This window comes from Erpetoichthys calabaricus, chromosome 2 (assembly GCF_900747795.2).
Source record: "Erpetoichthys calabaricus chromosome 2, fErpCal1.3, whole genome shotgun sequence".
Classification (NCBI taxonomy): Eukaryota; Metazoa; Chordata; class Cladistia; order Polypteriformes; family Polypteridae; genus Erpetoichthys; species Erpetoichthys calabaricus.
Window position 1 is genome coordinate 23,842,694 of NC_041395.2, and position 13,409 is coordinate 23,856,102.

Sequence of the window (13,409 nt, forward strand, 5' to 3'; positions counted from 1 at the left end):
ACCCTGGTGTACGCAAGTTCTCTGCTCGGTTTTGCAAACTGGCGGCACCCAGCGTCAAAGCAGTGCTACTGTTCCTGTGTGGTTACCCTTTCTTTTTTAGATCCACATCCCTGATGCGGCTTTATCATATACACTGAAACTAACTGCATATTGTTTAAGGCATCTGATTGTAATTAACCTGTAACAATATAATGGTCCAGGGAATAGCCAAAGTATTCTAAATACCATAGCTGCTCTAGCATTGTTACTCTCACTGCACCTTCTTTTTCCTCTTTCAGCTGCTCCTGTTAGGGGTTGCCACAGTGGATCATCTTTTTCCATATTACTCTCACTGCACCACTCGGAGTATTTATATCACTGTATCTTAGTGGGGAATCACAGCTCTACAGCAGCTGATCGGAAAGAGGATTTATCGGTATACAGCATCAAGCACACGCTGTCTCAGCCATGCTGTCTATTGAACTGCTCTTATGCGGCAAACGCTTCAGAGCCTTTCCTGTACGAACCTCGCGGTTCAGAAACAGTTTCATCCCAAGAACTCTAAATGCACTCAATCAGTCCATCAAGTGCTCCTTGTAGAACTGTTTGTATTTATAAGTACAATCACCTCACTGTAAACTTGCGATACAGTTATAATATTACACAACCTGAGCCACTTTAAAAAGCGCGTATTTACATATGATGACGATATCATTTTTAAGATGAAATGCAGCAAAATATGTTTATTATATTATACAGATAAAACATTAACTTTAACGTTCAGGGATTGTTCCTGCCTCACGCTGTATTCTTGCTGGGACTGGCACAACACTGGAAGGATAGATGGATAAAATTAATTAAACATGTACTACAAAGATATTTCAATGTTCCTTGAAAGTTTTGAAGAATCACCATTCTAAGCTTACAGATGGCTTAACATCTATTACAGAGCTGATTGTGTGGCGATTGGGTATTTGGAGAAAGAAAAGTAAGGACAGGAATTGGAGGTTAGTACGTTTGAAAGAGCAGTACTGCTGCAATAAAGTATATTCGAAGCTGTGCATGGCACAGCAAGCATCTTGCGTGAGACATGAACAATCACTGCGCCACCATGTTCCCATGTTTAATAACATGTTTTAACTCCTATCATCATGAAAATTATATCACGTATACATCTCAGTATTTTAATTATTCATAGAGCTGTAATATTACAAATGTAATGGATTCTGTGTTCTGTGGGAGGAAGAGAAAGCCCGGTAGCACATAGTGATTCCTACACATAGAGCACATAGAAGATCAAATACAAAACAAAGCATTTAACGTGCTATTTTAGTTACAATGGGATTTGAGAAACTAGTAAATTAAACGATTTTAAGATGAAGTTTATGATGTTCTACTTTAATGTCAAAATAAACTACATGATTAAAGTGGAAATTTTGAATTAAAGTTGACATTTCGTGCTTTTTTCCCACTATGTGCCTTTATTTTCTCTGTACCCTAATAAGCTTTCATATGACACTCAGACGGTGGGCTACGACTTGCCTTTTCACAGCGACTTTGATATCTGACAACTTCTTTTTTTTAATTTTGGCACTGCGCGACTTTGTGAGCTTGACCTTTCCAGTTTCTCCGACACGCTATGTCACTCGATCAACTTACTTTTGTTGTTGATATCACTGTTTAAACCAACAAATAGTATGTTTTTCTTTGCCTCCACTAGGTATTCCCTGAAATTCTTCTATTTTCCCTCGTGCTTTTGCCATTGTCTTTTCACAGAAGGCTGAGCTTAAGGGCTATTTATATTGATTTGCATATTCAAAGAGGTGTAATTCTGGGGGGATTTGAGGCAGGACAGCAGGCGCATGCATGTGCATTACTTTCCACGCTGACTGGGATTTATGGAGCAGAAGAACGTGGAAGTTGGCATTCGCACAGATTTATGGTTCTGGATTTTTTTGTGCATGCGAACATTTCCACTTTCGTGCTTACGTCACGTTATAGTGTGAGTTCTACACACAGCGTTATACAGGAGGCCCCTGGAGGGCCGTAGTGGCTGTAGCTTTTCACTCTAACTCTTTTCTTAATTTGTAACCTGTTTTTGCTGCTAATTAACTTCTTTTGAATTATTTTTAATTAACATGTTTTTTAAGATTTGTTCCCCAGAATTTCTTCATTGTTCATCTTAATTGCTTAATTTATTTCCTTAAATGCCACCCAAACAGAAATAAAATATGAAGTGAGTGAGCCAGCAGAAGGCCAACTAAGTCAGGGCCTCAAACTCCAACCAATTTCAGTCCAACCAATTGCTTAATTAGGAGCTGAGTCTTGTTGTTAATTACACCCATTCTTTAATTCCATGGCTTGATGCTACTCTCATTTTGCAATAGCAGACATTTTCAAAATTTTTTATTTTTTCTTTACTTTTCTAAGAGCGCCATTAAAATGCTTTTTGGACCTGAGCAAATCAACATGCCTGAGACCTCCACCCTTTTTATTTTCAGATATTCTATGATGGTCACAGTTTGCTGGTCATATTTTGGTTCATTTTGTATCTCATTATTGTTTGGCTGCTAATTAAGGAAAAAGAAAAAATTATTGGGTCTGAGTCTTCAATAGCAAGTCAATTAAAATGAATTCAAAAGAAGTTAATTAGCAGCAAAAACAGGACACTACTTAAGAAAAGGGTTAGAATGAAAACCTGCAGCCACTGTGGCCCTCCATGACCAGAGGTTGAGATCCCTGGACTAGTAGATGTCTTAGCCAACAGTCAAAAATGAGTCAGTAATCAAAAGACACTAAATCTCTCTTTTATATAAAAAAATCCTGCAACAAGATGAAACTTTTTTAAAGAGATTTTTTCAAGTCCCTTGAGACTTTAGACATGAGATTTTTTCAAGTCATGCCCTCCTCTCAATCATATTGAACCATGCACATGGTACTCTCACCTCTCATTCGTGTGACTGTTTTTGTCAGACACAGTTCCTGCTCTCTAAGCTCTTATAAATTTTAATGTTTTCTTCACTTTAAGTTCCCAATTAAAGAAAAATTATGTTCAAATCTTATTGAAGAATTTCATCACACAGGGCTATCAACGGAAAAAATGAGTACATGGGCAATCCTAGCACTGAGAAACGATTCGGGGGGAGCTGTGTGTAGTGGGCGGGAAGTGAAACGCCCTACACCTCTCCATCCAGCCTGCGTCCAGTTAGGAAAAGTAGCTGCGGTGGCGTGGTGGGTGGACAGTGAACCACCCCATTAAGCCTCCATCCTGCACACGAGCAATAGCTGTGGCCCCAGTGACTATGGACCATGGGTCACCGCTCGCTTGCTGCCGGGAGCCACCCGAGGGACACAGGGACACTACACTGCGCGAGCAGTGAAATCGCACCCCTCCAGCCATCTACTTGCAGCGGCCAAACATGACGGTGCGGCAGTTAATGAGGCACATGCGTCACAGCTGCAGCCTCGTTCGTAAGTCGTAGGTCGAGTGTCCGTAACCTGGGGACTACCTGTACTGTAAATGCACTTGAATGTGGAAGGGAGAGCTTGTGATGAGTCTGTATGGTGGATAACCCACACAATGCAGACAAAAAATTGAACACTTCAAGGAGCTTCATGAAAAGCACAAGTCAGGGGACAGACATGAGAGAATATCCAAGTTACTGAATATCCAGTTAAATCAATCATTAAACAATCAAACGAGTATGATGCAGCTGTAAAGGGCAAATCGTTCACAAAACCTGGGTCATCACATAAGAACAAGGCAAGTGAGGGAGGCCAACAAGATACTTAGAAAAACTCTGAAGGAGTTACAAGCTACAGAGAATACTATGGGAGAGCCAACTGTTGCATGGGTGCTTCACCAGTCACAGCTTTATGTGAGAGTGGCAAAGCAATGCACAGAGAGTTTGCCAGAAGGTATATGGAACTCTCTGAAGTCAGCTGGAGAAGGTTCTATGGTCTGATGTGACTAAAATTGAGCTTTCTGGCCATTACACTAAATGCCATATTTGGCATGAGCTAAACACGTCGCATTATCAGGTGGTGGCATCATCAGGCTGTGGAGATGCTTCTGTGCAGCAAGCTCTGGAAGACTCTTAAGGGTAAAGTGAATACATCAAAAAATGGAGAAATCCAGGATGAATTTGAAAAAAAAATGTATGCTTTGGGAGACCATTTGTTTTCAAGAAGCACAGTAACTCCAAGTGTAAAGCCAAAGCTGCACAAACAACTGCTTCGAAACAATACAATACAATAAAATACAATTTATTTCTATATAGCCCAAAATCACACAAGAAGTACCTGCAATGGGCTTTTACAAGCCCTGCCTTTTGACAGCCCCCCAGCCTCAACTCTCTAAGAAGACAAGAAAAAACTCCCAATAAACCCTTGTAGTGAAAAAAAATGGAAGAAACCTTGGGAAAGGCAGTTCAAAGAGAGATCCCTTTCCAGATAGGTTGGGCATTCAGTGCGGTGTCAAAAAAAAAAAGGGGGGTAAATACAACACAATGCACAGAACAGAACATAAGTAATCCTCAATGCAATATAATAGTGCAATAGAATATTACAAGTACAGAGCAGAATTTAACAGGAGATGATATCACAAAATATGATTTGGATTTGCTCAGAGACCCAGAGACCTTGGCTGTCAAGCTGTCTCCCCTTACTGGCCATTTCACAGCTGAGACAGCGCTGGGCCAGCCAATCTGATGAAAGGACCCCTCTACCTGATGATTCCTGCGATCCTCCATCAGAGATGAATTTACCTTAGGCAGGCAAAACAACTTGGCAGGTGGGCAGTAGCACCAAATGCCACATTTGAGTTAACGAGAAGAGAAACCGGATAGGTGAGGGTTAGTAACAAATTATAACTATCATGTTACTTATGTTTTAGTGCTAATGACTAACAACAGAGATGCAGTCTGTACACTTAATCAGCAGCTCTAGTCAGGGTGTGCTAAACTGAAGTAGTGAGTCTTCAGCTGAAACAACAATGTGAATGTCCTGGAGTGGCCGATTCAGAGTCTACATCTCAATCCAACTTACAATTTGTTGCTGGAATTTAAAAACTGCTGTTCACTCACACTCACCATGACACCTGACAGAGCTTGATCAGTTTTGCGAAGATGAAGAATAGGAGAAAAATAGCAGTGTTTAGGTGTGCAAGGCTAAGCCAAATGACACATTTTATTGGTTAACTAGTTAGCCAATGAATGGTGTAATTTTGCGTAAGTTCTCACTGTATACATCCATAATAGCTAACATGTACAACACCCTAGTACTACAGATGTGCAAAGCTGACAGAGGCAGAGACGTGAGCACACAGACCCAAGGTTGGTGTGGCTGGCATCTACTAAATTCTGAACTGAAGGAGTTGAATACTTATGGAATTGATTACTTTGTGTTTTATATTTATAATTAATTTAGACCACTTTGCAGAGATCTGTTTTCATGTTGACATTAAAGGGTCTTTTTGCTGTTGACCTGTGTCAAAAAAGCCAAATTAAATCCACTCTGATTCAATATTGTATAACAATAAAATGTGGAAATTTCTCTTGAATATTTTTATGGGCACTGTATTTCATTGAAATTGTATGTGCTGTAGGTTGCTTTTGTAGGTCACTTTGGAGAAAAGCATCTGCTAAGCAAATGCTTGTACAATGTAAATGCTTTTGTTAGTCTTCTGGGAAAGGGGCATCTGACAAATAAAGATTAATATTAACAATCAGTATAATCACTGTCACAGGCAGATGCATGTGAATATACCTAACAATAATGCCTGTTTACTCAGCAAAAGCTGTGATCACCATGAGAGCTGGAGTGGTGTAAAGCTTTGGACTTCAGACCCTGAGATTAGGGGTTCAAATCCCACTACTGACACTGTGTGACCAATTGGAAAAACAAAAGAAATGTAGCCAATTGTACAATATCTCAAATGTTTTAAGTTGTCTTGTATGAAGGCATTGTCCAAATAAGTAAACATTCTCAGAAACAAGGAAAAGAACTGAACAACAAAAATTAATTTCCACGCAAAGAGTAAGTGGAATCTATATATATATATATATATATATATATATATATATATATATATATATATATATATATATATATGGTTGAAATAGTTTACTGTCAAATAATGCAAAGAGTACGCGACACGTGTTTTGCCCTAATTCTGGGCTCATCAGGCGTATACAATCTACTGCACTCCCTCTCGGGAATCGAACCTCGGACGTCAGCGCTGGAGGCGTGTGGTTCGTTTATTTGACAGCATGTAGATCGGGGTAATTACATTCACGGCATTCATAGTCTGAATCACAATCTGATTGTATGGGTGGTTACCTACCAGGTAACGCTTGTGGTTGGTCAGCAAGTGGGCTAACATCCGCCATGATGTCCTCAGTTCTGACCAACCACAAGCGTTACCTGGTAGGTAACCACCCATACCATCAGATTGTGATTCAGACTACGAATGCCGTGAATATATATATATATATATATATATATATATATATATATATATATATATATATATATATCAGTATAAGCCAAATACCAATCTCCCGAACCATGAGCACTTGGGGCTTGAAATTTGGAATGTAGGTTACCCTTGGCCCATAGGTGCTTGCTAAGAAATGGTTTTAAAAATGTTGTGGTCCAAGTGCAAAATTTCTTATAGTTTTTTAGACCCGTTTGTACGTCTGTCAACTTTTCACAAGAGAACTACTTAATGGATTTACATTGGTTTTTTTACTGTAATTTGCTTGAACATTCCGTTGATTTCGTGACATTCTCATCACGCTAAGCATCATAGTTCGCTTGCGGTTTATTAGCGTGAATTCAAGAGAGACTCATCGGGCTGCGGGGAGGGGGGCGGGGCCCTCCTCACTCACACGTCTGCCTCAGGGCGTAACATTAACTCTGCTTAGTTAGCGAACGAGAGAATGGCTTAACGGATTTAGATCTTTTTTTTTCTCTAATTTACTTGAACTTTCCGGTTGATTTTGCGACTTCTCTCATTGCGCTAAGAATCATAGTTCGCTTTCAGGAGTGATATATTTGCGCTAATCTGAGACAGAGGCTACGGGCCTAAGGGAGGGGGGAGCGTGATCTCAGGAGTGGGGTGCTGGGCAGAGCCCTCCTCACTGTCTTGTTTTATTAATATGCGGGCAAAGCTGCTGGGGATGGCTAGTTTAATTATAATAGAAAAAATTATGCCTCTCGTGACTAGAACCTTGGAGGTGCCAAAAAAGCAGAGGTTAAAAAGGATTAAGGAAAGGGGTGGCACTATTTTAAATGCTGACTTCAGTTTGCTTTCTTGATTCACAGAGCCTATGCAGCAAATATCAAGAGACCATTTTCTGTCAAGTTCGATCCTTACACCTACAGCATTGATGTGCTGGATAATCCTCAAAAAGTCAAAATGGGCCTTGAGTTTGTTAAGGATGAATTACGGGTTCTATCTGATGCTCTGAACATCATAGGTTAAAAAACGATGATGCCATGTCTTGCACTTGCTTCTGTGCATTGTGATTCTGCACTGTCGTGTAACTGGATTGACTTACTAGAAAAAGAAACTCACAAAAAATGAAGTGAAATGTAAAGTGTGAATTGTCAAATTCATTTGTAACTATTTTTGTACCCATTTGTCAGTGTTTTCAGGCAAGTTGCTTTGAACGAGATTGAGATGCTAGTTTACCTAAATGCATAGTATGTTTCCTGTGATATTTAAGCATCAGTTTCCTTTATTGACAATTTAGCCATCCTTCAGCAAGAAGAAACTAAACTGACAGAGCACATCTAAATCCCAAAGACAGAACCCACAGCAGTTATTCTTTACGGCTACAGAAAAGCAGAGTGCTGTCAATTATCTTTAATAATAATTCTTTTATTTGCTCATTTATTTAATATTTTTAAAAGACAAGGAGTCTAACTGCACTAAGTAGCTGACTGGATAGTTGAGATGGCCTAATGCTAGAACAGTGTGGTTTGATGTCAGTGCAGACAAGAGATTAAAGAAACAGGATTTGGAGCTTTTAAAATCGACTTGTCACAAATGTTAAAACATGTTGGAGATAGTGAAAAAATAGCAATACTTCTGCTTTTAGTGGTAGCAAAATGAACAGATATGTTTCTGTGTTCTGTCAGCCTCTGCTCTAAATGTGATATATGACATGTGTACTATATGTACATTTTTTTATTTCCATTTACAATTCCTCATGTTATTGTTTATGTGTAATTTATACATATTCATTTTGCTACTTTCTAAGTGAATAGTTAAATTGTTTTCATGTACAGCATATGTCACCATGATGTTATATCCTTATTGCAAAAAAAAATCCCCATTATTCTGGAAATAAAATGTACAATATTTATTGCAAATGTTTCTGGTCAACATGTCTATTGTATATTTGTATAGTATGTGGGCTTGGAGATCAAATGTTCAAGTGTAACCTAAGAAGATTTCATGAAACCCACAGCTGTTGGATGTAATAAATGAAGGGCATTATATGTTAAGACAGACAGATGGGCTTACGATGGAACTTTAAAAGATATATGCAAGAATGGATGTCATCTTTAAGAGCTTGTCACGTAACAATGTAAACAGAAGGATTCAGTAAATGGAAGCCCAGAGCCGGTGTGTTAAATAATGCTGCCTGAGGCAAGGCACAATTTTACCGTCTCGTCAGCCATTAATCCATAGCTGGATTTACCATCAGGGTGACTTGGGTGCAACAACAATAACAAAATGTATTTATATAGCACCTTCTGTGGTGCAAATTGGCATGGGAGATGCATGTAAAAAAACAAAAACAAAAAGATAGTATAAAGTGAAATGAATCCGAAGCCCAATAAGAGAGATGATAATCATAGTTGAGAGAACAACAGGGTCAAAATTGAAAGGACATGTGAGTGTGATAAGAATGACACAGGTACATCAAAAAGTTTTGGAGCAGCCACCCATATATTATGCCCTGGCTTCAAAAGGTTAAGTTTTATGAGTTGTGTTCAGGTTGAAGTCCAAAACAGAACTGACTCAGGTTGGATAACATGGCGGCTTTAAAGGCCGTGACAAGAAGTGACGTCCTCTGGATCGGAATCAGAAGTGATGTCGCTGGGACCGGAAGTGATATCATCACTGGTGTCTGTGCCAGAAGTAACATGATCAATGGCACCGGTACCGGAAGTGATGTCATCGAAAGTGCCAGCACCTATTGGGATTTCCCGAGGATAGTCTGCAGAGGAAGAAGAGAGAGAGGGTTTGTGCAGCTCGCCACCCGCTGGTCTGGTGTGATATTACTATTATATAACTCCTCTAGCTGCCTCCCATACGCATGTGTGTGACAGAGAAAAGGGCACAATGATAAACTTTGAATACTTCAGAGATTTGGTTACCGCAGTTCAGATACGGATTAGCCATCCTTTTATCCCACAAGGGGTAACCACGGATCCCGACCACAGAGGCCAAACCCCAAGTGTGCTGCTACAGCAGCCTGTGATAATATTATTAGACTGTTTGGTACATTCCTACCCCCACACCCTATTTAAATAATACATATTGGTATGTCCCTAGCTCCCTTTTTGTTATTGGCGCTGCTTTAGTCTTTACTTTACCTTCCACCATATTGTATTTTAGGTTAAGGAAATTATTGTCCTTTTACCTTCGAGTGGTCATCCTAATGCTTGTATGACTTCTTGCCAGAAATCTACATTAAAAGTATACGGATTCTCAGCCTTGACTTTCTTGGTGAGTAAAACTATCTGTCCACGTTCACTACAACCAGTGGGGCGATGCACACTCCATGTGGACTGGGTCTTTGGAGAGAAGCCTCGCTAATACGGCATTTAGGGACAGAATACCTAGCAATGCTGGAAGCGGACCTAATGACGGAAATAAACACTGGTGGCATCTGAGTACCCAAAATCATACAAAATCATGACAGGTAGTAAGTGGAGACAAGAACAAACAGTAATCAAATAACCCAATTATAGTAAAGGTTCAATGGTCAGTGAGGGAGAGGAGAAAGAGTCTTGTGGAGAAACAAAAACCCCTGGGTTTCTGCTACCAAAAGTTGACCCATTCTCCTCTGGTCAATCTATTGTATATCTAAGATATAAAAAAAAATAAAATAAATAAGAGAGTCAGCCTGTGCAGAAGGCATGAGGGTCAGGACCTCAGTGTTGTTCTTCCTTGCACCAGCCTCAGGTTATTGCGTTTAGAAGGTGGTGACACAGAGATGCCACCTGATACCGAGAAGAGAAAAATCAAACAATGTGATTGGTGTAAAATGTAACAAAAAGCCAGATTGAAAAAAGTATGCTTAAGATGTGATTTTAACAACCCTACAGTGCCACCCTGATGATGCATACACTGGGGCCATGCTCGCAAGGGGCCTACTAAGCATATGCAAGAAAAAAATGTCATGTGGGTAGAAAAAAATAAATAAATCATGGGAACAGTTTACAATTCTTATGCATGCTTTAACTAAAATGTTTCTTTCTCTATTTAATTAATTCATGGGCACGTTTTAATTAAAACATGCCCTCGATTTGTATAATTTATGCACACATTTTAAATAAAACCTTCTCACAATTAAATATGTTTGCCTATGCTCTGCATAGGCCTGCTGCGCTGATTGTTGTATAGAGACAGCTTAATGGATAAGAGACACCATGATAAGGCTATTTTTTTGTTTTATGAATGAGTTATGACAGCATTGTAACAACTTTTGCCTTACAGGGTGTCACTATGAACAAGCTGCAGCTGCAAAGGATTCTCAGGGTCAATGGGCTTTACTGGCAAAGGTTATACTAACATGAAAGAAGTTGTTACCTTTATAACTGATCAGTGGCAAGGTGCTGGAAGACTGTTGATAGATAGATAGATAGATAGATAGATAGATAGATAGATAGATAGATAGATAGATAGATAGATAGATAGATAGATAGATAGATAGATAGATAGATAGATAGATAGATAGATAGATAGATAGATAGATACTTTATTAATCCCGATGGGAAATTCACATTCTTCAGCAGCAGCATACTGATACAATAAATAATATTAAATTAAAGAATGATAATAATACAGGTGAAAAAAACAGACAATAACTATGTATAATGTTAAATATTAACGTTTACCCCCCCTGGTGGAATTAAAGAGTCGCATAGTTTGGGGGAGGAACGATCTCCTCAATCTGTCTGTGGAGCAGGACAGTGACAGCAGTCTGTCGCTGAAGCTGCTCTTCTGTCTGGAGATGACATTATTTAGTGGATGCAGTGGATTCTCCATAATTGATAGGAGCCTGCTGAGCGCCCTTCGCTCTGCCACAGATGTTAAACTGTCCAGCTCCATGCCGACAATAGAGCCTGCCTTCCTCACCAGTCTGTCCAGGCGTGAGGCGTCTTTCCTCTTAATGCTGCCTCCCCAGCACACCACTGCGTAGAAGAGGGCGCTCGCCACAACTGTTTGATAGAACATCTGCAGCATCTTATTGCAGATGTTGAAGGAAGCCAGCCTTCTAAGGAAGTATAACCGGCTTTGTCCTTTCTTGCACAGCGCATCAGTATTGGCAGTCCAGTCTAATTTATCATCCAGCTGCACTCCCAGATATTTATAGGTCTGCACCATCTGCACACAGTCACCTTTGATGATCACTGGGTCTATGAGGGGTCTGGGCCTCCTAAAATCCACCACCAGCTCCTTGGTTTTGCTGGTGTTCAGGTGTAGGTGGTTTGAGTCGGACCATTTAACAAAGTCATTGATTAGGTCCCTATACTCCTACTCCAGCCCATTCCTGATACAGCCCACGATAGCAGTGTCATCAGCGAACTTTTGCACATGGCAGGACTCCGAGTTGTATTGGAAGTCCGATGTATATAGGCTGAACAGGACCGGAGAAAGTACAGTTCCTTGTGGCGCTCCTGTGTTGCTGACCACAATGTCAGACGTGCAGTTCCCAAGACGCACATACTGAGGTCTGTCTTTAAGATAGTCCACGATCCATGCCACTAGGTATGAATCTAATCCCATCTCTGTCAGCTTGTCCCTAAGGAGCAGAGGTTGGATTGTGTTGAAGGCGCTAGAGAAGTCTAGAAACATAATTCTTACAGCACCACTGCCTCTGTCCAAGTGAGAGAGGGATCGGTGTAGCATATAGATGATGGCATCTTCCGCTCCCACCTTCTCCTGATATGCAAACTGCAGAGGGTCAAGGGCGTGTTGAACCTGTGGCCTAAGGTGGTGAAGCAGCAGCCTCTCCATGGTCTTCATCACATGTGATGTCAGAGCAACAGGCCGAAAGTCATTCAGCTCACTAGGACGTGATACCTTTGGGACTGGGGTGATACAAGATGTTTTCCAAAGCCTCGGGACTCTCCTCTGTTCCAGGCTCAGGTTGAAGATGCGCTGTAGAGGACCCCCCAGCTCCGATGCACAGACCTTCAGCAGTCGTGGCGATACTCCATCTGGACCCGCTGCTTTGCTGGCACGAAGTCTCCTCAGCTCTCTGCTCACTTGCGCTGTTGTTATTATGGGTGGGGATGTTTTTCCTATGCTGGTATCAGCAGAAGGATGTGTGGAGGGTGCAGTACTCCGAGGTGAGAGTGAGAGTGGGTTAGGGTGGTCAAACCTGTTAAAAAAGTTGTTCATTTGGTTTGCTCTCTTCACGTCTCTCTCAATGGTGGTACCCCGCTTCGAGCTGCAGCCAGTGATGATCTTCATCCCATCCCACACTTCCTTCATGCTGTTATTCTGCAACTTCTGCTCCAGCTTTCTCCTGTACTGCTCCTTCGCCGCCCTGAGTTGGACTCGGAGTTCCTTCTGCACGCGCTTGAGCTCATGCTGATCACCGTCTTTAAAAGCCCTTTTCTTCTGATTCAAAAGGCCCTTGATGTCACTTGTAATCCATGGCTTGTTGTTAGCATAGCAGCGTACTGTTCTTACTGGAACTACAATGTCCATACAGAAGTTGATGTAGTCAGTAGTGCAGTCAACAACTTCCTCAATGTTCTCATTATGAGATCCCTGCAGGATATCCCAGTCTGTAGTTCCAAAAAGTTCTCTCAGAGTATTCTCAGCCTCCAGGGTCCACTTCCTGAATGATCGTGTGGTTGTAGGTAGGACTCTAACTTTTGGTTTATAGTGAGGCTGAAGCTGAACCAGGTTATGATCTCCTTTCCCAAGCGCAGGCAGCGGGGTGGCAGTCATATGAAAAAGTATAATATAATACAGTATAATACAGTCATATGAAAAAGTTTGGGAACCCCTCTCAGCCTGCATAATAATTTACTTTCAACAAAAAAGATAACAGTGGTCTGTCTTTCATTTCCTAGGAACATCTGAGTACTGGGATGTTTTCCGAACAAAGATTTTTAGTGAAGCAGTATTTAGTTGTATGAAATTAAATCAAATGTAAAAAATTAGCTGTGCA

At 40.7% G+C, this 13,409-nt stretch overlaps 2 protein-coding genes across 4 annotated transcripts in view; both read left to right on the forward strand.

Annotated features, from left to right (window-relative positions):
* Nucleotides 1–8,525, forward strand: part of th (tyrosine hydroxylase) — a 67,965-nt gene extending 59,440 nt beyond the window's left edge. For both annotated transcript variants that reach the window (XM_028791086.2, XM_051923612.1), the window contains one exon: nucleotides 7,306–8,525. In XM_028791086.2, coding sequence (XP_028646919.1) covers nucleotides 7,306–7,465 — 160 coding nt within the window. In that variant the 3' untranslated portion in view covers nucleotides 7,466–8,525. The remainder of the gene's footprint in view (nucleotides 1–7,305) is intronic.
* mrpl23 (mitochondrial ribosomal protein L23) overlaps nucleotides 1–13,409 on the forward strand; it is an 873,401-nt gene that overhangs the window by 729,074 nt on the left and 130,918 nt on the right. The window lies entirely within an intron of this gene.